Below are 24464 nucleotides of genomic sequence, written 5' to 3' on the forward strand. Positions count from 1 at the left end.
AGTTTCACAACTGTGTTGCAAGAGTGGCTGCCTGTGCCAGAGAGAAAGTGAGGCACTAAGAAAGGAGCAGGACAGAAAGGGTAGTCCAGGGAGAGAGAAAAGCTGAGCAAGGAGAAAAGGATCAGCAATGGTACAATAAAGACTGTTTGTTTAAATGGCAGTCTGTGGTACTGTTTGGGATTTAAGCACTCTGAGCCCCCACTCTTTGAAGAAAAAACACCATTCCCCCACTTCCTGGGAGCTGACCACAAAAAAGGAGATCTCTGAGGTAGTCCTAGGTGCTATGAGTTACCAGGGAAGCCAAGGACAGAGACAAGTTAGGGTGTCAAATCCAGAGACTCATTCCTTGAGAAGCTATGCCAGGACTAGCTTCAGGAAGCCCTTTAGGAGAGGGAGACTGGCTACGACTTCTTCTTGGGGAATCCTAAGACAGAGCTTCCCACGTCCTAGGGAGCTTGTTAGAGACAGAAGGACATATGGCTATAACACTGCAGTTCCTAAGAGCTGCAGTGCAGTGCCTTGGCACCTGTCGTGAAGTTTTAATAGCCCCATGCCTATACTATGCTGCAGTCACATCTCCATTTGCAGTATGAACATGTTAGGCCAAGGCCTGCACCAGCTCTGATGTCAGCAGAATTCAGGTAACTGGTGAATGCAACCTTTGTTTTGTGTTCTGGGCTATTTCTTCTGTGCTGGACTTCTCAAGCCTATAGCTGAGATAAAATAAATGTACGATGCAGCAAGATGCGGCCCACCAGGCCATTCTAGCTGGCCTGCAGGCCCCCTCAAAAATTTAGAAAATTAATATTTATCTGGCCCTGGCTGCCTGTCACATGACCCACAGTGGCTTGCCAAAGCTCAGTAAGCAGTCCTCCACCCAAAATAATTGCCCAAGCCTGATATAGTCTCTGAATCCTGTGTAGCGTATTTATAACACACAGCCTTACAGTATCCACACAGACACAACACGAAGACACCACACATATAATGTGTGCATGTTGCAGGTGTTACAGCCTTGGACTTCCACATTTTAAGCATCTACTAACTAGTAATAAGTGTCTCAGAGTAGCTGTTTGAACACATTTTCTGAGCATTGGCTCTTCTAGAAAGATCTGCCATTTTTATTCTTTCCTCAAAATAATCTTGGTGTTAATATTATGCCTGACTTTGCTTCTTCCTACGTGTTTTACTGTAAGATGCTCAGTAGTTAGGAAGGGAAGAATTTTTAGAATAAAAAAACCAAGAGTACATGTAGTCTCAGACACATTCAAAGGCCAAACGCTCCTTCAGTTTCAGACTAATCTGCTTTGCAGATTCTTTCTCTCTATGCTTAATCACAATCTACCCATAGATAGTTCAACTACTGAAGAGTTTATTAGTTTTTAGTCCTTAATGGCAAGGCAAATGTCTAACTCAATGATTAGGAATATTCCTATAGAAATGAAATTGTAGAAACACAATTCGTTTTTACTAATTTTCTTCTGCTTTTTAATTTTTAACTTAATCTTTGGAGTCATGGGAATTCTTAAGAGTATATTTAGCCATACTCCTTTGTGTGCGCAGTGGAAAAGGGGAAGAAGTAGGGGAAAAGAGGCTGGAAGACCCCTAAATAGCTGCAAGGTAACAGTTTACAATGAGTATGTTTGTTTAGGAAAACTTTGGTCAGATCAAATGAAGACAAGACAACTAAAACTTAGACACTTAGATGGCCAATGGCCAACTCTGTTTAGGGCCTGATGCTGCCTCTCTTTATTCACAATGAAGCACTCTCACTCAGAGCCAAAGCCCCTTTGATTTCAGGGGCTCCTCCCAAAGCATATAATTAACACTCTTCAGGGCACAGGAAAATGTCAGAGCTTCATACTTTAGTGTATGTAGAGTTTACTGTCCAAAACAAATTTATCTCCATCCACCTCCAAAACCTGGTGACCTGTTTTTTGCCTAGAAAAATGAATTCCCAGAATTCGCATACTTAAAAAAACAAAACAAAAAAACCAATAAAAAGAGTTCACAGCAGTTAAGCTGATCAGTGAAAAAGTCCTGGCTTTTAGTCAATTTATTAAAAATGTTATTGTAAACATAGCGTAAACTTCTGTATGAGAAAACTATGGGACTATCTGGGAAAAGTAGTAAGAAAAGGATGTGGACTTTGTTAAAAATAAAACTTATCAGATGACAGTTGAATCATGAGAATGTTATCTGGCTCAACAGGAGCATGAAAACAAATAGGCACTTCAAGAAGAGTGGAGTTAGCTAGGTGAACAACCTAAAAATAGCAGGAAGTGGCCAAGGAAACATGCCAAGTGGATGGAAACAAAACTGATTTCTCCAATGACTTTTCCAGAGTTGCCCAATGACCCACAGAAGAACTGAAATTATCTGTGGAAAATTATTGATTGTGAATTACCTATGCTTAATGAGATAAATTTCACACCCCTGTTCAGCTATGTAAAACACTAATTCCTCAGTAAGACACAAAACTGAAGAGATTTGCATGGCACAGAATTTAACATAACCCAGTGTTTATTGACTCCTGCAACATTTTCATTACATATTTTCCGTTAGTTAAACATGAACACAAAATGTGTTGTATCGTAAACCACCACCACATTTCCACACCAGTCTAACCCAAAGTGCCAGCATTGTTGACCAGCATACAATCTGACAAGAGATTTATCCATAAGCTACTACTCAGAGAGATTTGTTGGGAGCATGTCACAGCTGAAATAAAACTAGTTATTTGCCTGCATATAGGTACATTTTCCTCTCAACAAGTGGTGTTGAAGCCAGCTACTTTGGGAGAGAAAAAAAAAAACCACTTTTAATTCAACAGGAATGGATTAAAATAGTTTACAGAGATGGGGGGAAAAAAGAACAGATCTGATCTTTTTAACATTATTCTGTAGCAATCATTTGCTGATAGAGCAAATAATAATAGAAGGAATAAGACATTTTATTAGAGTCCACTTCGCTCAGAAGGTCAGCAAGTCTGGTTACAGGTTTAAGATTGCAAATAGTATCTCTGCATCTATGCCTCCTCTTTTTACTACTTTATTAAAAGAAAACATTTATCTTTTTTCCTAACTTTTCCCCCCTCACAACAAATACCACTTGTTGAAAATGGTGGCTCAGTGGGGTTTGCATAAGCTCCACTGCTGTCTAGCGTGAAATGAAGTCACATTTAGAAAGGCAACTATAATTTTTTTTTAAAGAGCCATGAAAAATTTGCACGTTGCATGCATTTGGTGTACATGAGCTCTGTGGATATGAATGATGAAGGCACACACAGTACCTAATTGTGTAAACAAGCTGTCAGTGCCTCAGGAGGACTGAAAATTAAATACACTGGAGAAATAACAATCTGTTTTTACAATCAGATGGCACATGCTGCTAAGCCATAGCTATTTCAGACACTTTGCCACAGAAATGTGAAACCAAAACTGGAAAGAAACTGCTAGAATTCCTGTTCAGAGAAGCAACTGGTGCATTCTGTTCTTGGTAACATTTTTAAAAGTGAACTTGATCCTTGTGTAGCCGTTTGCAAGCAGTCCATCAAGAAGAGGCGGAAGCAGCTTCAAGAACAAGGATTCCTACATGATGTATGTGGAGGGGGAGGGGAAGGGTGGAAATTCAAGCAGTGGTCTTCCCACTAATCTCAGGCCAACATTTCATAATCCTATGCACCCAACTTCTTGATATTTCTTTTCACTTATTAGCAGATGGAGAACCTGATCTCCATCAAATCTCATGCTTCTAGGTAGATCAAGAGGATATATATAGGCTGAAACTGAGAAGTTTGCAAACATACTTCATTTACAATAACTGCAACACTCATTGCCCACCACAAGATGAAAGCTGCTGACCACTGCTTACACTATATGGTGGAGACAGTGGAAACAAAATGTACCTTTCTTATCCAAACTTGTAAGAAAAACCGGAAAAATATTTTTCTGTTGTTCTAAGCTTTAGATATGATTTGCATTAACGTCACTTTCTAATGAGCTACCTACTGGGCATTTGTTTAAAGTTTAGGGTTTCTGAAATTTGTCAGAACTGATTAGTAGGCTTTTGCCCCTCAAAGCATTCAAAGGATTTCAAGAATTTTAAACTATACAACATATTACTGACATTGCATAGGGACACTCAACAAAATTTTAAAAAGACTAGTACTGCTGCCACTGCATTTTGAGAATTCAATCTTATCTATAATTAATTTCAAAGTGTCACCCACCACTTTCAATTAAGAATTCTGACCCACCCAGAGTTAAAATGTAATATTTGAAGTTAATATTAAGTTTCCTTCAGAATCAGTCTGTGCTATTTAGATACAACTATAGTGGAAGAATTACATTTAACACAAAGGAAATACAGAAGATTGATATGACTTGTTGAGGTTTTTGTCTTATTTGTAAAGATGATTTTGAAATCCTCACTTCCCTCCAGATACTATCACTAGGGACCTACTCAAATTACAATTTTGTGGTTTTCACAGAAATCACAAAAATCAGGCAATGTTCATGAAATCTGCAGGGTGGAAAAAAAAACAACACCCCCCCGCCACTTACTAAAAATAAAATGCTGGCTCCCCAGTGGGAGCCAGCAGTCCTCATGGATGCACAGCCTGCCAGGCAGAGAAAGGGGGAGGGGGGCTGCCAGCATTAAGGTGAGCAGGCAAGATGGCTATGGCCCCCACCCCTCACTGCTGATTGGCTGAGGTTTGCCTGTCATGTGGTCCCACCTGTCTACCAATCAGCAGCAAGGAGTGGGGCTGCATGATGGACAGCCCTCAACTAATTGGGAGTGGAGTCACTTGGCCAGAGGTGTGAGGGGCCCCACCACAATAAGCTCACAAAAATGGTGGCCAGCTCTGCAATCTGCCCACAAAATCAGCTGCCTGCCTCCTTGATTTGGGCAGACCCCTAATAATCACACACAGACCTCCAGGAGTGTGCGTAGAAAGGGCTGGCCAAAAATGGTATATTTATATTAAGTCTTCAATATCAGGCATGGGGATACAAAATTTCTCTCCTCAGAAATAATCTTTTCCTACTACCATTTTGATGCCTTTACACCCTACATAACTGTTGCCCTTTTGTCACTAGCTAGGTATCTGAATAACCTCAAAAGAGCTCAACGTTGGTGCTACACACTGCCGAACTGTCACTCTCATTCTGTGCCTCAATGTTGTGGAAGACAAAAGATGAACTGACAATTGCTCCCCCTCTGGCCGATCATGGCATGGCAATAGGAAGCCTATCCGCGGCAAATCGATGGTTGATGAGATGGTTAAAGCAGAGAAGGCAAAAGGTAATTGGCAGGTTCTACCAAAGCCATCGTGGGTTCTTATACTTGTGGGAAATATAGGATGCAGAGAAAAACATACACTTGGAAGATCTTGGTAGTAACTGACATATACTCACAATCTTGAATATTAAGGAAGAGAGAAAATTATATATACTGAGTATATAATTACTTTGAAACAAAAACAACTAATTTATGTGGTAAGTGTGTCCACTGAAATTCTTCTAGGATAGTTAAAACTATCTTGAACTGCTGATTAAGTGCTGTTGCAGAAGTTTAAGTTGCCTCAGGACAACTTGGAAGCTACTCTTAACAAATTATCTTGGAAAAGAAAATGTGTGTTTGTTCATTGAAACCTAATCCTCTCTTTGTACACCTTATGGCTCAAATGCAGGAGGGAAAATAATTACTTGGTGTAACAGTGTTTTTGTCCTACTTGGTTTGTTACATTCAAATTCTACATTCAAATTCTTCAAAATCATATTTAGGTGCCTATGCTCCCATTGATTTCAGTACCTAAATACCCTTGTGGATCTGGCTCCTGAAGTCCTTCAGCCAGCTGTTGTTACATATCCTACATTTGTCTGGCTGCTGAACATAACTTTATCGTTCAGATTCATGCTTCCATCATACAAAAAAGAGGATGTGTAAAGGTAGAAAAAAATATATTGGCTTTTAGGCCTAAGGCATTTCTATCAATGACCTTCCAAGCTGACCAATCTTTGGGGGAAAAGCAGCATTTTATAAAATATATGGAAAAAATACATAGATCCATCTCAGATCACAAAGGAACAGTTTATAAAATTGGATGTCTGCATGACCACCTCCCCCCTCATTTCTAGTGCTGTGCAAAGGCAAAACAACTGAAGAGCTGCTGTTCAACTTCTGAAATATGAATAAAATACAGGTGATTTGATGACAACGTGGATGATTATCTTCTTAGAAAGGAAGAAAATAGGAGAGTTAAGCCAATGCTTTGTGCTGCAAAGTGATTAGCAGTCCATCAATGGCCCCACGTTTAGCATAACAAAAGATGACCCTTTATAAATACTTAGTTTAATTTCACATTTTCAGTATCTTGCCTAGCCCATCTACAGTCTGCCACAGATTTTAATTTCTAAAGCTCCTTCCCATTGAGCTAGAAAATTTACATAAAGTGCAAATAAGACTCAGGTTTTTCCCCACTGGTTCCAATACTTGTCATCTTTATTACCAGCATTACCAAAAGCCAGCTGGCTTATTCACTAACATTAGGCTTAGCAGTATCCTTCTCTTACTCAAACCCCAGTTACTTTTTTAGTTAAAGGCAAATAGAAAACAAGGGTTCCTTCTGCTAGATGCAGGTATGACTGGAGACCGCCAGGAGTACCATTGATGTATTATGTATGTGCTAGACATAGAGACAGTGCATTCTTGTGTATAAGAATGTCCAATGGTTCACTGGAAATTAACAAGTCATCTTTGGATCTGATTGCTTGCAAAAAGACTTCAGGCAGCTGTTTAGTCTTCATTGAGAGTTGCTTCTCTCTTCCCTGCATCTGCAATGAAACAGTCGGGGAGGGGGGAACAAAACCAGTTAGGCTATATGGTTTTGAACAGTTAATGTAGCAACACCAAGCAGGAGACCTGGGAGTAAAATAATAAGAGATAATGTTGTCTATCATGATTCTGTGATTTTCACATACAGCACTTCCCAGCTAAGTTTCCCTACAACATTGTACAAACTCATGTAAACTTGGCATCATGGACCATTTTATGGATAGGTATTTTGCAATCAACTTTAGTGGGGTGAGGATTTCACTCATGTGGTATCTAAGCAATATGCCAAAATGTGGAATAGACCCCAGACCCTGATGCTTTTTTATTCTCTTTGGCCACACAGTCATGGCTCCCCCTCTATGATAGCGGTAAAAGATTTCTGCTCACCACTTGCAAAAATCATACAAATTCATTTCAGAGCATTTTGTGTATTTTGATTTTCCATGTATTTACACCTAATGTCTTGCCATTTCATGATCTACAAATTCCATACGCATTGCTAATATAGATTTTTCATCCTGCACTAAAAGTAACTTACACATAAAAAACAAATGCTATTTGCGTGACCAGTGTATAGTGAATGATCTTCATTAATAAGGTAAATGGAATCTCCTTGCCCAGAAAAATGCATAAATCTTTGAGCAACAAAATGGCACCTACTAATCTGTGTTTTGAAATTGAATACACCACCCCAAAGATGGGAACAAAAAAGCTACAAATCAGAGTCTTTACAGCTGCTGCTCCATCCTTTGAGCTACAGAATTTGCCTAGTCTTCTTCCCACAAGGAAGAGCCAGGAGGTAGTCAATGCCCCTTTACCTTTAGTAGCGAGCAAATCTCATTTCCCTGAAATGCAGGAGACAACTCAAATATCTCATATCTATCCAATTTAGTTCAGGAATTTGAACACTGCTTGAACACTTCTTCCTGAAGAATGGTCACACCATCTACAACAACACTGTAAGGTAGACTCTACTCCATCTCTCTTATCAAAGCTGCACTACTTGCCACAAATTAGATAAATAATTGTGGGAACAAGGACTAGAACCCAGGTCTCACCATTTCATCATCTGGCTACCAAATAGCTCTTGTTCCCTCTCTAGCTGGGCAAATGCAGGAAAACAAGGTCACATGCTCTATGTTTCAGTGATTATTTAAGAAAGAATCATACCAGTTAAATTCCTGAACTTTTTTTTGGCTTCTGCTCTTTCTTCAGCATCAAAATACCACACAGTCATGGCATATCTGTGAAAGAAAAGGAAATTACTTTTTTTTCCTCAGTATTTTTACCATAAGAGGAGAAAATTAAAATTTCTGGCTTTCAAGAGAGCTAAATGCACTGGTTTATTTATTGTTAAACAGGAACAGATAAATAAAGAACTAATTTAATTAGTGTTTGATAATCTAAGCATACAATGCTTTGAATTTGTCTATAAAGATGTGCTCTTTATATGGGCATGTGTGTACTTGCATAATAAATGTAACCGTATATTATATATTAAATTAAGAGTAGCATAATATATAATAGTATTATGAAAGAGATGCAGCACAAGTTCTAATGTATGTTTATATAGTCTTGTCTGAAGGAAGGCAAAAGCAAAAACAGTTTTACCCCACTCTCATGCCTTTCAATTCTGGGCCGTGGTTATGCACTATGGGAGATGTTCTAAGTTATGTCAGCTTTGTCTGGGCTGCTTCTGGGGCCAGTGGCAGATGTTAATTTCAAGGTGAGATGGGATCTGATCCACATAGTAGACAGTGTCTTCTGTGACTGGCAGGACATAACTCTGGGATCAGATTCCAATCCCACCCCAGTTACCAGTGCAAGGTGTGAAGAAATCCCTTCCACCTGTCCCTGTTTTGCTGTGTTTCTTGTTTGGGGCTGTATGCTTTGCTTTGTCCCACCCCACCTTACTGTGTCCAGATCCTTTGTCTTAAGGCAGGGGTTTTCAACCTTTTTATTAAATGTACCCCTGACGGCAAGTTGTGCAGTTGGGGGTGGCGGGGGGGGGTGTGCACAGCCAGACTCCATCCCTGCCCATGTGTACCCCCTAGGGCAGGGGTGTGCAAAATGCAGCCTGAGGGCCGGATGCAGCCAGCAGGGCCTCTAAAAAAAAATTTAGAAAAGTAATATTTATCTGCCCTGGGCTGCCTGTCATGCAGCCCTCAATGGCTTGCCAAAACTCAGTAAGTGGCCCTCTGCCCAAAATAACTGCCCACCCCTGCCCTAGGGCCTTCCCAAGTACCCCTTAAAACAACCCGTGTCTTAAAGTTTCCCACCAAGGAACTGGTATGACCAGTTTTGTGGCACTGGTCTTTCCACCAAGGGTTGCTGCCAACTTTTAAAAGGATTGGTTTACATCAGCAATGTTCAGAGGATGCTTGTTTCTGGTTGGAACCAGGCGATGGGGTCAGCAAAGTTATTTAATGGCCAGGTCACCCAACCTGGTGGGCTTCCTTCAGCAGGCATTTTGGAAGCTCACACTGAAGCATAGGCTTTCAGAATTCTATGGATGTGTATTTCAGCTTAGCTGAAATTTAGCTAGTAAATTAGGGTTATGTATCTTTTAACAAGCGGCTAATGGGCCAACGAGCCCATTCTGTAAAAACTAGCTGTTGCAGCATGCCTAGCTGTAAATGTTTACTGGGAGGGGGGAGGGAAGGGGAAGAAACAGGCCTTTTTGCTCCTAGCAGAACTTGGCTGATCATTATCTGATTCTGCCCTACCTGAAAACTTCCTGGGTGGCTCCAAGCTATAAGGAGCACCCAGAAATACCGCCAGCGGGTGAAGCACCCCCAAGGTCTGCAGGGTCTGTGTAACCCAGGCTGCAGAGAGCCCTAAAAGAGACCAAAGCCTGGGTGGTGGCAAACAATTACCTCAGGCTTGCTGGTGGGCTCCAGGAAGCGGGTTGGCCGGATGCAGGGGAGACACCTGAAGCGGGGTTTTGGTCAGGCACACTGAGACGGGTGGCTTAGTGTATTAGCTCCTCCTACTGTCCTGCCACACAGGGGAGCATAATCCCAGGCTCCCCCTGCACCAGCACGTTGAAAGCTAAGAGTTAATTGTCACCTGGGGCCAGGACCCAAACCAGGGTCTGGAACAGGCCCCAGTGCAGTTCTCATCAAGCAGACGAGAAGCTGATTCTCAAAACTCTGTGCAGAGGAGTTCTGGCTGGGATACCATGTGTGGGGGATCAGAGACTCCTGGGAGGGGAGTCAAAGGACTTTCTCCCACTGGGAACATTAACCTTCACACCTGCAGGGTTTTTACACATCAGACCCTGGGATTGGGCTGCCACCCCCCAATCCTCAGGTCTCTGTGCCCACTAATGAGTGAAAACTACAAGTGAAACCTGATCTCAGGGTCAGGAGGAAACTCGTTGATCCTAGGGTCCCCAGACTTTAGGGATGTCAAAAAACTGCCTACACAGCTGGACTGCATACACGGTCTTTAAAGGTCAGGGGCACAAGTGAGCCTGAGATCAGGGAGATGCTTCCTAATCTGGGGTTTACAGCACCCTCTCCTCTGCCTCCAGAGATTAGGCAGGGGCCTAGGGTCCAGGCACTGGTCCTGTCCTCAGCCCAACTGGGGAAGGGGCAGCTGTATCCCAGACTCAGGGGCTGCCCCTTGCCAGATTCTGGCAGCTGCCTCACCCCACACAGATCGGGGGAGGCGCACGTGCCCCCCTGGGCCTCCACCAGAGTGCATGCAGCAGTGGAAGCCCAGCCCCTGCATGCCTGGATGAGATGCCCAGGCTTCGACCCTCCTCCTGTCCAGCAGGGGCCCCACTCACCCAGTGGCAGGGGACACAAAGGGGGATCATCCCACTCACGGCCCAGCCCCAGTGGCAGGGGGCGCAGCTCAGCCCAGCCACGTGCATCCTACAGCTCCTATACCCTGTCGCTCCCCACGTGCATCCTGCTGCTCCTGGTTGTGGAGCCTCTGATAGTCGAACTCAGTCTGGGGGGCTAGTCCCCTCAGACTGAGATCACCTGTTGACTAGCTGGCTCCCCAGTCGACTAGTTGGTGACCACTGTATTAGATCCTCCCCTTTAGAAACCTCTCCCTTTGAAAAGGTCCTCACTTGTGGAAAAATTCTCTCCACGCTGGGTCATGTGCTTTTACCATTTAATCTGGAATATATAATCTAAATACATATTTAATCTAGAATAAGTGTTTTATTGATAAAGTAAATAATTTTGCTCTTTTCCTTGGATATGTAAGTACTGAACATCTTATTTACCTGGTTGCATAGGAAGGCTGAACTTCATGTGGGTTCCTTCGGTCTGACCAGAAAAAAAGTAATCTGTCAAAAATGGGCTCAACGTCTGCCACATAGGACTTTCCTTCTGGGAATATCCGAAGTATTCCACCATGCAACTGAAAGCAGAGGAAAGGTTAATTTTCTACATATGTATACCCATAAGCACATTTAAAAAAAAAACAACTGCAAACATGAAAAAAAAGTTTAGTTCAATACAAAGACAGCACATTACATTACTGCAGAAGTGTGTAATGTATCACTAAAACCACTCTGATTTTCCAAACTCTTCAAAACGATCGAATGTTAATATGTGGTGATAAAGGAAATCCTTCAAGATGAAGAAAATTTGCTTTTGAGAAGCAAGTCCCCCACTAATAGAGACCTTGTTGCAAAGATGACGAAACTTCTCAAGTTCAGTTTTGTTTCTAAAATTAGTTAAGACTCATAAGAGAAGCAGCATATTTATTCTTTACTGTTGTGAAATCAGATTTCACTGAACAGCTTACAGTGATTTTGAAGGCCTCTTCCATTTTACTAACTACAATTAGCTATTATTCCCAAGATACTGAAGCTAAAGAAGTGTGCTCATATATCATACAGCATTCTTCAGTGATGGCATCCGTAACATTAAATCACCTTTTTTTGGTTTAGTGCACAAAGCTGGTTATCAGTTAAATGGGCAGCTGCTTAATGTGACCAAGACAGGTTAAAGAGAAGGTGACCTTCGTATTATCTGACCAGGTAATAACCTGAGAACATGCTGGAAAGTGTTCTAATAATAGAAGCTTAAAGAGAGATTCTGTGATTTTATGAGCCCTTATCTTGTTTATAATTTAAAGTATCATAAATCCCCTCTCAAGGCTGAATTCATCGCCTTGCAGTATACAGTGAGAACTGAAAACCAGATTTCCCTGCGCTACAAAGAAAGCCAGAGGAGGGGACTAGAGAGGTAGGAAAGCTCTGTTGGTTTCCCCTGTGAAGTATACTGCATGGCATTCCTTTGTGGGAAAAGGATTTAGGGACCTGTATAGGGGAAAGACTTTCCAGACCTAAGAACCTAGAGAATCTGTGGGAAAGGAAGTCTCCAAAGAGTTACTGAGGCAAGAGCTCTCTGCTCTTGTCTCACTGATGCCTCACTAGTGCATTCTCCTCTCTCCTGTGCTGGCTTTGTAGAGGAAATGCAATGGGCATGGAATTTTACTAAATATGGCTCGCCCTGTGCTGCACATCTTCTCACCAAACTTCGGGCACTCAACATAGTTCTCTTATAGAGAGGCATCAGACAATGCTTCAGAAGAGCCTTAATTCTTCTCTGTTCCTAAATGCGCACCCATAGAGAAATGGGGCTCCTTCTTACACTCAAACAAAGGTGGAACAAGGACAACAAATTAACCTGTCTCCACAGAACCAGGGCCCTATTTTGCCATTCTAGGCATATTACATATTGCTGCTTCCTTCCCCCGCATTTAGAGAGCTAATCATGCTGACCAATCATAAGCCACTGACCACTCATCAGGTCTAAAATGCTGTTCCCCCCCAAGTTCTGCCACCCTAGGCAACCTCCCAATTTGTTCACAAGAGGCCAGACCTGGAAGGAATTCTGTGGATGGAGGTTCTAGTCCCGGAACCAAAAGTCTGCATCTTCCATGGTCAGCCTTCCAACAAGACACATTTGGAGACAAAACACAGAAAGTATCCCCACAGTAACATAACGAGAGGGGTCCACAAAGCACTGAGTTCACTACAGACCCATTACCCAATGTACGCATTGGTATTTTGGTTGACCCATAAAGAAACAAACCATCAGGAGAAGTTCAGCTACATGGTAGTGACTAACAATAGCAAAGCTGAAACCAGATAGCTGAAACCTGATAACTGAAAGATAATTGACACCAAGTATCTGTGTGCAGCATTCCTTCTAAGCTGCGCAGTGTGTGCGGCTGTGCAGATGTGTTCATGCCATGCTGCCAGATGCACCTGTGCAGCCACGCATACCACCCAGTTTAGAGGGAACACTGCTGGTGGGACAAGGATGCCATAGAACTCTAATTTTCCCATGTTTCCTCTGCCTGACTGATGCAAAGGCAAGACGGAAATCTGTCCAGAATAAGATGGCCCAATTCTCAGTTATATTACTCTTGTCCTAAGGGCAGGAGACAAAATGTAGCTGTAAGCTAGAGGTGTGCAAAGTGGGCCGTATTCGATTCCAGTTTGGGGGACAGTGATTCGATTTGTTGATTCAGATCATTGTCCTGATTTGATATGGCTGAATCCGAGTCTGAAGATTCGATTTTGATTTGGAGAATCAGCGATTTGGCCACAGATACAGCTTAATGTTTTTTCTACATACCTTAAGGTAGCGGGCACGGCTCGTGAATGTTGAGATGGTGGGGCAGATGGAGCGTTCAACAGGAGTGTGGAGGGGCCCCCTGCATGCTTGCAAGCGAACCCAGAAGTGGACCAGATATACTTCTGGTCCATTTTCGGGTCTCCCCCGAGTCAGTGATCAGCTGTGGGGGAGCTCTGGGGGCCTCCACAGACCCAGGAGGCACCAGTTACCGAGCCAGGGGGCAGAGGAGGTTCCCCGCACGCTCCGCGGCAGACCTGGAAGTGGATCACTTCCAGGCCCGCTGCCAAGCGCACAGGTGACCCTCCCCCCTACCCCCCCATAGGATGCTCCATCTGCCTCACCATCTCAGCATTCATGAGCCGCCTGGTACCTTAAGGTATGTAGGAAAAACATATAAAGCTGTGTCTATGTCCGAATTGTAGAATCTCTTCAAATTGAATCAGAGGGTTCTGATTCAATTTGGAGAAATGAATGGGTCTCCTGATTCGATTCGGATTCGGAGATTCAGCCTCCGAATGTCCTCTGAATCAAATAAGCAACCGAAGATTCGTACAGCCACCTTTCTGCTGTTGGCATTCCGAGACGAAAGTCCCTGCCTGACTCCTAATAAGCCAGAGTAGCAACAGGGTCATGCTCTCAATTGCTATTCTATTCGTCTCTTGTACTGGATACCTGTACAGGCCTACACGTGGCAGAAAGGGTCCTCGACACTATACAGCCTTATGGGAGCTTTACACAAAATTTAAGGCATTTTTATGCCACACTGACATGGAACAAGTTTAGTGCAATTGGGAATCGGTCCTGGGACACCTGTCTTACAGTTGCAGAAGTGAGAGAGATCATATAAAATGTCTGCCACCCCCCAGATTTCCAGCAAAGTCATGAAAAAACAGACTCCACATCCCCGATATTTCTAGAGTAAAAAGCTATTTAAAAAAATGTTGTGCCTTCTTTTAACATCACAGAAGGGGAAAGATGGGCACTATTTTTTGTTTGTTTTTTAACAGATCCTTTGTGGTAGGTCAATCCAAAGGATAATGGGCTCAAAACATGACCGTCATTTTTGTTAAAACTGGAGCTGGTCTTATCCGTTTGCTCTTTAGCGAGTGTGGCTTCCGGTACTTCATTACTCTTTACACTAAATGTAGATAGTAGCACTTTGCTACCTATGAGAAATTCTACAACAGCACACAAGTATGCGTGTGGGATAGAAGGAAAAAGAGCCAAAACAAAAATATATTTCAGGCTTCCAAAGGGTTCCTATAAACAGCATGAAAATAAACATAAATGATGAAGGCATAGTCCTTTTAACTAGTGGTTCAAGAGTTCAAAGTTATTAACATTAAGTGTAAAAAAATAACTGATGGCTATGACAGGCAGTTTCTGGAGTTCCGCCCCCATTGGTCCACATACCTTCGAGTCCCAGTTTTTATTCAGGTAGTATATGCAAGTGATACAGCGCCCATCACCATTTGGGTTGTCCACATGACGAACATACCCAGTTCCATTCCCGGGGTAGCAGGCTACCATAGCCTAAATGAAAAAATAGAAATATTTGTCAGCTACATTTTCCAACGCCTTTGTTTTATTTTTAAAACTTTGCTGTTAACCTGATTTGAGTCTAGATTTGAAATTTTTCAGACCATAGATCCAAAGATTCTAGTCAATTCAAGAGGAATTTTCACACGTTTCTATCCCTAAATAATCCTGTATAAAATTCTATACATGTAACACTGTCAATGTTTAAGAGCACACAGACTAAAAGAAGAGAAAATTTTGACTATGGAAAAGCACAAGTGTACTATTAATTTTCAAGCCAGGTAACTTTCAACTGCTGCTTGGTGTTCAAGAGAGAGTTTTGATACAAGTTTGCTAGGATCTTTAAGGCTACTCTCAATTATTATAAAACTACAGTAGCAGATCATAGTGAAAGCAGACAATCTCAGAATACAGATGTTACGCTTTATCCCATCCTCCATGTTTCTACTACATTTGTCTCTTGCCTGAACACCTTATTCTATTGAAAATTCAGGTTTGCCAGGAAGTAGGGGAGCCATGAAGCAAAATCCGCAGAACCCTGCAAATCTTTCATGCTGTTTGCACAAGCCAGTACGTGTTTGATCTCACAGACTGAGCCACAGAAGCAACCAGCATTTTTTCAAAAGCACACTGCTTTCTTTGATCATCTTCAAACCTGCCAACATGACCATTTATTTCATGATTTCTTTAATTTCATCTTTAATGGCAAGATAGATCAACAGAAAACCAAATATAAATTACTCCAAACCACAAGACAGGAGATAACAAGGGAGAATGCCCGCCAAGCACTTAAAAGAGCTTCTTCACAGCACATGCACATTTAACCTCAGGTCACACCAGTGAAATTTTATCAGTAGACAAGGGGGCTGGATGAGTCAATACATTGTTGATGGGCTACCCAATCTCTCTGAGACACTAGTTTGAACCTGCAGAGGGGCAGTAGTGACAGTCCATTTGGGGTGTTTCTATTAGTGTTCTCCCTCCCCCTAAATCCCCCACCCCATTGCTTATAATACTGAAGGTACACAGATAACATCCTTAATCTAGGTAGAACTAGTAATAATAGCAGTGAAGATGGGGGAGCACGAACAACAGCACATGCTAGCGAGCAGTGTAAATATGCAAAATCCCTGGATGCACAGTCTAGTTACTAGCTGCATTCCCATATCTCCACCACCATAACTACTCAGTAACATTAAGCTGCAGAAGTGTGCTAGCCCAAGCTACGAGTACACCATCATATTGTTGTGCAGACATGTCTACTAGAAACAAAAGTTGCTATCAAGCTGTACAACAAATGTCTCTGATTTGTTGTTATTTAGGCCAATGGTCTGTTTCCACAAGGGTGTGCCATTTATGCAAGCAGCTGCGACACACAGCTGCACAAATACAGTTTTAAATTTTGAACACTACAATAATTCACTCTCTTGTTTCCTCTCCTTACATTTAAATCCAGGGAGAATGGCACCTGTTGCTTGTACCAAGTCATTACAGGAACCATTTTAGAATCTGCTTTCCCTTTCTGACCCCTCTGGCCAACCCTACAAACTAAAGAGTCTCAAGAGGTGGTCAATACCTGACACTCCCCCAACAAGGTAGCAGTCAGAACACATGTATAGCTGAGTGCCTTTTGGAGGCTCTGTGCAATTCAACTTCATCAGCTGTGTCAAAAGAGTGCCAAGTGTATCCTGGGAAAAGCACCAAATGCTGTTGGTAAAACTTGCTATCAAGCCACTATCAAAATGGTAAAAGGTGTGAAGCTGCTGAGCCAATAAGGCTTGTGCCACCTCTCAAAGCAGTAGTACTACTCTGCATAGTGATCAACAGTTTCAATACATAGTTATCAATGAATGAGAAGCACCAACAATAATGAACTTTATTGTGGAGCAACAGGCAACCTCTGCAGTTCCTTGTTCTGCTTAATTTACTAGTTAAACTGAAGGACCATCTCCCAGGCCAAGTACAGACATTACACTTTTACTGACTGGTATAAGTATAAGTGATCAGAAACCAGTCTATACCTATAACAGAAGTTTGGCACACAAAACTGGTTTAAAAATGGCAGAACCTGGTCTAAGTTTTGCTCCCCCACTAGAAGGGGGAGGAGGGGTGTTTGCTACTGATTAAACTATGCTGCTTACAGAAAACCGTGCAACTTAGATTGGTTCGGCCGCAGGCTTTTTGAATGTCTGTTCCTAGCACCAATTACCAACTTCCTCAGTGTCCTACTTAGGGAGCATCTTTAAATTATTTCTACGTTATACTCTGTTAGCAAAAAAGAAAGGGTACTGTGGTGACAGAGCAGCTTGAGTCTGGACTTGAGTTCTGGCAGCAACATGATGTAGTGTAGAGTAGGCCCAGACTGAAACAGGATCCCCCGAGACCACTGTATCTATAGGATAGACATCTATAGGAGCAAGGCCTACCTTGCTAGGGGAAGGATTAACACCAGTTTCTGTACCTTATGGAAATAAGACTCTTTGATTGAAAACTGGCTTGAAAAGAAGGGGTTAAGATAACATTGTGGTTCTGGAAGGCAAAGAAAAGCTCTCTCTAGAAGGTACATTAAGGTTCAAAAACTCAAAATATAAATCAATCCTGACTAGGACTGAAATACAGATACCTGACTAGGATTGAAATCTATAACCATGAGTCAGGGTTTTCTCAGGCCCCCTCAAATAATATACTCTGACAACAAACATGCTTTTATTTTAAGAAAGCACTAATACATTTCATTTTTACACTTGAGACGCACAGTATCCTGAGAGATAAAAGAGGAGAACAATTACCAGGCACTGATTATTTTACCTATACTGTTAAAGACTGATTTCCAGTTATAGCAGACTCTGAAGCAAAAGAGCAGAAATGAAATATCCTTTTTCCTGGCACTGGTAATGTTTGAGTGAAACCTTAAACAATGAAGGGAAATCATTGAGGTCGTCCTAGAGCCTGTTGAAATTATATCAAGTTTTATCAGAGTGCTGGCTGGAGCAGCTCCAGGGTAGATCAAGCCGGCCTCAGCAAGGCTTCCAGCTGTTAGCACTACTTTGGGATTCATTCAAAAGCAAACAAGAAACAGGAGATGAGCTGAGTGACCCAGACTTAATTTAGGGAATTGGTGAACATTGGTATTTGCCAGTTTTGCACTTGGGCTTGCTGCAAAAGCTGGAGACTGGATAACATCAACAAAATCACTATCTTTTAGCTAGGTGAGCAAACAGCATGTCAATCAGTTTTGCTACTTCTGCATTTTGAATGTTCTGTCAAAGACAACACACTCCTACAGCGTAACTGCTCTCCCCACTGGCCAATCTGGCTATAAAAATAACTAACAAACTAAATCTGGCAATGGAAGTAGGAATGTGCCTTATTGTTTTATAGAAACAAAATCAGCAGCAATCACTGTGAGTTGGCTCAGCGTCCCACTGCAAATGCACAGAGCACCTCTCAGCTGATGTCCTCATTTTATTACAAGTAGGTCAGCAGGTGAATCTTTTTTTTTACTAGCTTTAACTTGGTGAAGACAAAAAATACTATAGTCTAATACAGCAAATTAAAGCATGCATACACATGCACCAATTTCCACATAAACTGTTTAGCTTAAAGATGGTCCAGCTGACAACCATACATTAAAGACCTAAAAAATCGTGTTTATAATTAACTGTTAGAGTTATCTGGCATGACTGGTTTCCTTTCTGTCCAAGGTTTCTACTTAACAGCACTGCAAAACTTGGAAAACGTGAAGGAAATAATGAACACTTTCATTTTTGCGTTGTCACTCTGAGACCTTAGGTTCCTAAGAGGGTGTAAACCAGCCACCAGTTATTACTACCTACAGCAAGGAACCAGGAATCGTCAATGAACTGTGTTGTGTAAGAGATTTACAGAAAAGGTTTTATTGTTACTACATTTAAAGTATGTTATATTTTACTTTACAAGGGAAAGAATTCTGCAAACCTTTAAGATTTGTAAGAAAATGCAAATTAAGTTTGGCAAGTTTAAAAATAAACATTTAAAAATATTTTATTTACATATAAAATATTCAAATAAAGCATTTAAATAAATAATTTTAAATTATTTAAAAATAAATAGCTAGAGACAACCCCCCTCTTTAATATTTCCACTGTGAGAAAACCAAACAAATGTTTTTCTGTGCTTTCCTGTGGGCTACTCCATCTTACGTTGTGCGATTATCTGATCTCCCAGTCTAGACAGAGAGAGATAGGCCTGTATTGGAGGAAGGACTATCAAGAAATACCTTGTTGATGCTAAAGGCAGAGGTGACAACAGGGAGAAGGTGATACTTTATCTTCTTATTAGTGTTGAACCAGTAGCCTAGTGTGGTGTTTGTAAGGAAGGTAAAGATGACCATGTTTATGATGAGATGCAATACTATCAAATCACTAGCTATTTTTCCCCCCACTACAGGTCCCAAACTTCTCTCAGAACTGGGGTGTTACTTCCAGTGGTTAGGCAAAATTTGGAGCCGGATAATTATATTCTGTCAGCCCAAATACCCCTGCAGTATAACCTGGATACAGAATTCTGTTTCATTTCCTGCACCAGCCCGTTGAGTAGTGCTGCTGTATATTGCTAAACAGCTGCTACTTGTGATCCCAGGAGACAGTGAAGTTGTGCCTGTATATCAGCTAGTTAAATTCTGAAAGCACTTTGAGATTGTCAGACAAACAGGTGCTACATAAATACAAAGCAATACTGACATGTGACAGTTCTATGATCACTGTCTTCTCTTCTTCATGTCATGAAACAAGTCAAGATATTAATCAGAATTAATGGTGTTACTTCCCCTGCCCCTATAGCTTTAGGGCATATTTTTACACAACTTCAACTAAATTGGACTCTAATAATATGCGACTTACTATTGTGCACAAAAGGTCAGAAAAAAACCACACAATTGGAATTTGGGGAATAAGGACCTCTGGGATTCACTTCACTGACTCAGGTATGAGCACACATTGTACTCAACTTGATTTTAGCTTGTAGACTGCAAATATTCAGTGTATCTAGGAAAAAAGGCACACAGCATGTTCTACATTAAAAGAACATGAGAAATCTGACATCTAATGATCAAAGCACAGAGATTCTCAGGCGAGGCTCATCTGACAAAAAGGAACAACATGGTGTTTCTTAAGTACTTTCTTGTTGCACCCAATTGCGTCCAAGTGTTTTCTACCATATAACTTATAACAGCTGGGTATAAAATATTCATGGCTGGGATTAAACACTAGTTTGTCTGAATTTATGAAAATCAAGCCAAAATGCTTAACTGCCACAGAGACATAAACTAGTCAAACTGGTCCAGTTTAATAGTCTGTATGAAAGAACAAATGGGAAAGAATAGAAGATATTTCTCCATTTTATTTTTAACACGGCCATTGGAAATATAAATCAAAAGCTCCTGTGGATTAAATCCTAATTACCTTACTTACCCCCCCGCCGTGTCCCTTGACATGAGTGGTAACGTGGCATAAGAAAAGTAGAATTTAGTTTCTTTAACCATACTCCCTTGCCTCCCATGCAAGTACCTACTAGCTAAAAGGGAAGTTTGGGGAGGATTTGTAAAAAGCCTCAGTTCTATTGTTTAACCACCTGGTGGATATCTTACAAGGGGATGGAGAAGGAGTTTTAATGCAAAGCTACTTTCAGACTCTAGTAGGCTGGCACAGCTCTCTCAAGACTCCCACTTCCTGAAAACTTTCCCTCTGACCAAAATGGAGGCTACCTGGAAAGAATCCTTAAGGCATCTGTGTGTGTTAGTGAAAGAGCGCAAAAAAAAAAAATCTCTTGTTCCTATCTACTAAGGTCTAGAAGATGAAACTGCTCTAACAGAGTTCATAAAGGGGCTACTGGCCCAGGCTGCCATTTCCTCAGGAGCTCCTGAATGCCGCCTCTAGATAGCATCCCTCAATAATAGATCAGACTCTTTCACAGTGGACCCCAAACGAGGGCAACTGCCTTAAGAGTTTGCCCCATCTCAAAACAACCAAAAAAATCAGTGAAGCTGCTGTGCTCAGAATCCACAAGTCTCTGCTGAAGGTCTGGATGAGTAAGGGTGCCTTGATAAATGAGACTGAGAAAGAAGAGCAGGAACCAGTGCTGACAGATGGTAAATCTGTAAAAATCCAAAGAGATACAGGCTGAGGCCACACTGGTATGATCACTCTTATCTCTGTTTGGTCCTGTCATATTTTACTAACCATTCTGATAATCTGAAGAAAAAGAGGGCAAGATATAGGTGAGACACCCACCCAGAGAAATGACAATGCATTTGTTTTCCAACCTTGGGGTTGCCAATGTCAGGATCAAAATTTTATTATATTGCTCTCTTTCTGTTGCGTAGGAACCACTTGTCACTTAGCTGTGCAAAGAGCTGTTGAGTTAGTTCCCATTCAGGCCTGAAAATTCTCTCTTGGATATATATGATTTCGCCCAACTAATCCAGATATTCCAGGAACAGGAAAAAAAACCTCTTGCCTTTCTGCTTAAACCTGTGCTTTTTGTTCTGCCTTGATCCTTCAGTTATACCACTGTCATTCCATTGCTTCTTCAAATATGCATAAAATATACAGATCAGAAAAGCTTTTGGGAGCGAGCTCAACATTATATTTTAACTGCTCCTATGTCCAGGAAATTATGGTGTGCTGTGGGTTTTTTTAGAAATCCTAACTGTCCTGAATCAGGCAGTTTCTTACCTGTACTCTTCAACTTGAAAGATAATCATTTGTCATTGTTTTGATTTCCATGGCTGGAAAAGAGAAGGTCTCTGCTAAAGCAGCACTACTTGATGATCCAAAAATGGTTTCTGGTAGTTCCAGCAGTTGATGAAGAAATTTGGAAAAAAAGGGCAGGAATGAAAGACTTCCCAGGAAGCTCTCTACTTGTTGATTATCATCATACCAAATAATTGCAAATGACGTGTGCTAAGCTATTGCTCAAGAAGTCTTCAATGAGTTCAAATCCGGTTACGTCAGGCAGTTGCAACATAAACTAATGCTGCCTTTAAAAAGTGCTATTGGTGAATATGATCGGTCTGAAGGAGCTCTTAATAGCAACACACAAATAGACAACAAAATCATGAATAGCCCTTTTGTTAGGAAGAACAGCTTTACTCAATACTAAAAACTTTTGCCAACATCATACAGATAGATAGTAAAGTCTACTTTTCCTTCAGGCTCTTGCAAGGTCTCCGAAGACTGTCAATTGTAAAAACAAGGAGCTGTGACTCAGAAGTCAAGTTGCTCCATTTGGCATTGGTGGTAGATCTTTCATAGACTTCATAGACATCGGGGCTGGAAGGGACCTCAGAAGATCATCGAGTCCAGCCCCTCACCCAAAGGGCAGGAAGTCAGCTGGGGTTATAGGATCCCAGCAAGACAAGCATCCAATTTGCTCCTGAAGGAGTTCAATCTAGGTGGCAGGCTGTTCCAGATCTTGGGGGCTCGGACAGTAAAGAAATTCTTCCTTATGTCCAGCCTGAAACGGTCTTGGAGGAGTTTATGACCATTCGACCTAGTCATCCCTTGGGGTGCTCTGGTGAACAAACGTTCCCCCAGATCCTGGTGGTCACCCCTGATAAACTTATAGGTGGCCATCAGATCACCCCTGAGCCTGCGCTTTTCCAGGCTAAAGAGCCCCATGGCTCTCAGCCTGTCATCGTAAGGTCTGCTTTCCTGACCTCTGATCATGCACATGGCTCTTTTCTGGACTCTCAAGCTTCTCCACATCCTTTTTGAATTGTGGAGCCCAAAACTGGATGCAGTACTCCATCTGTGACCTCACCAAGGCCGAGTACAGGGTGAGAAGGACATCCTGGGATGTGCTTGAGAAAAGTGTAAGGATAGATAAAATTGGGTAGCTACCAGTCAAAAAGGGGGCCAGCCTTTTTGACAGGTGTGCTACAGACTCAACACATGCCCTTCAATTAGCACTAATACCTTTCCCCTGCTCATCCGCTGCTCTTTCCATCTCCTGCCCAATACTCCCTGCCTCATCTGCCGCTCTGTTTTCTGCTCCTTGTCCTATCTGTCCCGTGCTATCTGTCCCCTCCTCAATTTGCTGGGTGCCACACGTGGGCTATCAGTGCCATTTGCAACACACATGATGCAAGCTGGCCACCCTTACACTAAACAAATCAGAACTGAGAGCAATAGTTTTGGTCAGTTTACAGCATTGTCAATAGATTCCTGTGAACCCAAAATGAAGAGGATAGCATGAAGGAGAGATGATGGTGTCTGAAAGCTACAAGAAAACATAAGGAAGAAAAAATCTCCAATCTCCTGAGAAGTTGGGCTCTTAAGATACAGGACTTCAGTAACAGGGAGGTGAGGCTACCTTGAAGGCAACCTCTCCAGCTGATGTTTGGAAAGCATTTTCTGGGAGTGAAATGGTGGTGGTCCTATGCCAAGTTCACTCACTCTTGAACATGTTTTCTGGATTACATTTGCTTTCCAAAAATACAATTGTTGTCATGGCTACCAGACTGCCTTCGAATTAGCTACTTTTGATCACTTTGCATTTTCAGCAGAAAGTGTGGCCATGCTTCAAGACAGGCTATAGATACAGGCAGACCTAGGCAGGCTAGCAAGTTGGGCGGATCAGAATCTGATGAAGTTCACCGTCGAGAAACGTAAAGTGCTCCACATCGGGACACACAGCCTCTAACACACCTACAGGCTTGGCAGCACCAAACTGACTAGCACCACGAATGAAAGGGACCTGGGGGAATAATAGACCATAGTATGAGCATGAGCCAGCAGTGCAATGCTGTAGCCATTAGGGAAAATAATATTCTGGCATGCATCAATTGATACATCTCCAGCAAAGCCAAGGAGGTGATTCTTCCGCTCTACTCAACACTGGTGAGACGGCAGCTGGAGAGTCCAAAGAAAAGCCACCTGTATTATCAGTCTTAAAAGGCAAGCCACACGAGGAAAGGCTGAGGGATCTGGCACTTTTCAGCCTGAGGAAAAGGCAGCTGAGAGGGGACTTATAGTAGTTGCTTATCACTACACTAGGGGAGTACATCAAGAGCTCAGTGAGCAACTGTTCACCAGGGAACCCAAAGGGAAAGCTAGAAGTAATGGCCACAAACTCCTGGAAGATTGATTCAGGCTCAACATTAGGAAAAACTTCTTCACAGTCAGGGTGGAATAAGCTCCTTCCAAAGGTGGTGCAATCACCTATTCTGGAAATCTCAAGAGGAGACTGGACAGTCACCTTGCTGGGGGTCACGTGACCCCCAGTTGTCTTTCCTGCTTGGTGCAGGGGGTTGGACCCGATGATCTTCTGAGGTCCCTTACAGCCTTACAATCTATGAATCTATGAAAATGCTGAAGATGGAAGAAATAAAGGAAGTTGATTAGAATACTAGGCAATAGGATTACAGTTTTGCTTCCAAATGAACACCCTTGTCTCTTCTAATCATTATAAGAATTCATCTCCTCTCTTGTA

At 42.0% G+C, this 24464-nt stretch overlaps 1 protein-coding gene across 1 annotated transcript in view; it reads right to left on the bottom strand.

Annotated features, from left to right (window-relative positions):
- Window positions 1-2505: 2505 nt before the first annotated feature.
- The window catches only part of EGLN3 (egl-9 family hypoxia inducible factor 3), a 40630-nt gene continuing 18671 nt past the window's right edge, over window positions 2506-24464 (bottom strand). Inside the window, exons 2-5 of the mRNA XM_090033586.1 lie at window positions 14868-14987; window positions 11084-11220; window positions 8011-8084; window positions 2506-6839 (exon numbers count right to left, since the gene is read on the bottom strand). Of these exons, the coding sequence (XP_089889712.1) occupies window positions 6802-6839; window positions 8011-8084; window positions 11084-11220; window positions 14868-14987 (369 nt within the window). The 3' untranslated portion in view covers window positions 2506-6801. The remainder of the gene's footprint in view (window positions 6840-8010; window positions 8085-11083; window positions 11221-14867; window positions 14988-24464) is intronic.

The sequence above is a fragment of the Crocodylus siamensis genome, chromosome 2, assembly GCF_052110815.1.
Source record: "Crocodylus siamensis isolate JL-2025a chromosome 2, ASM5211081v1, whole genome shotgun sequence".
Lineage (NCBI taxonomy): Eukaryota > Metazoa > Chordata > Crocodylia > Crocodylidae > Crocodylus > Crocodylus siamensis.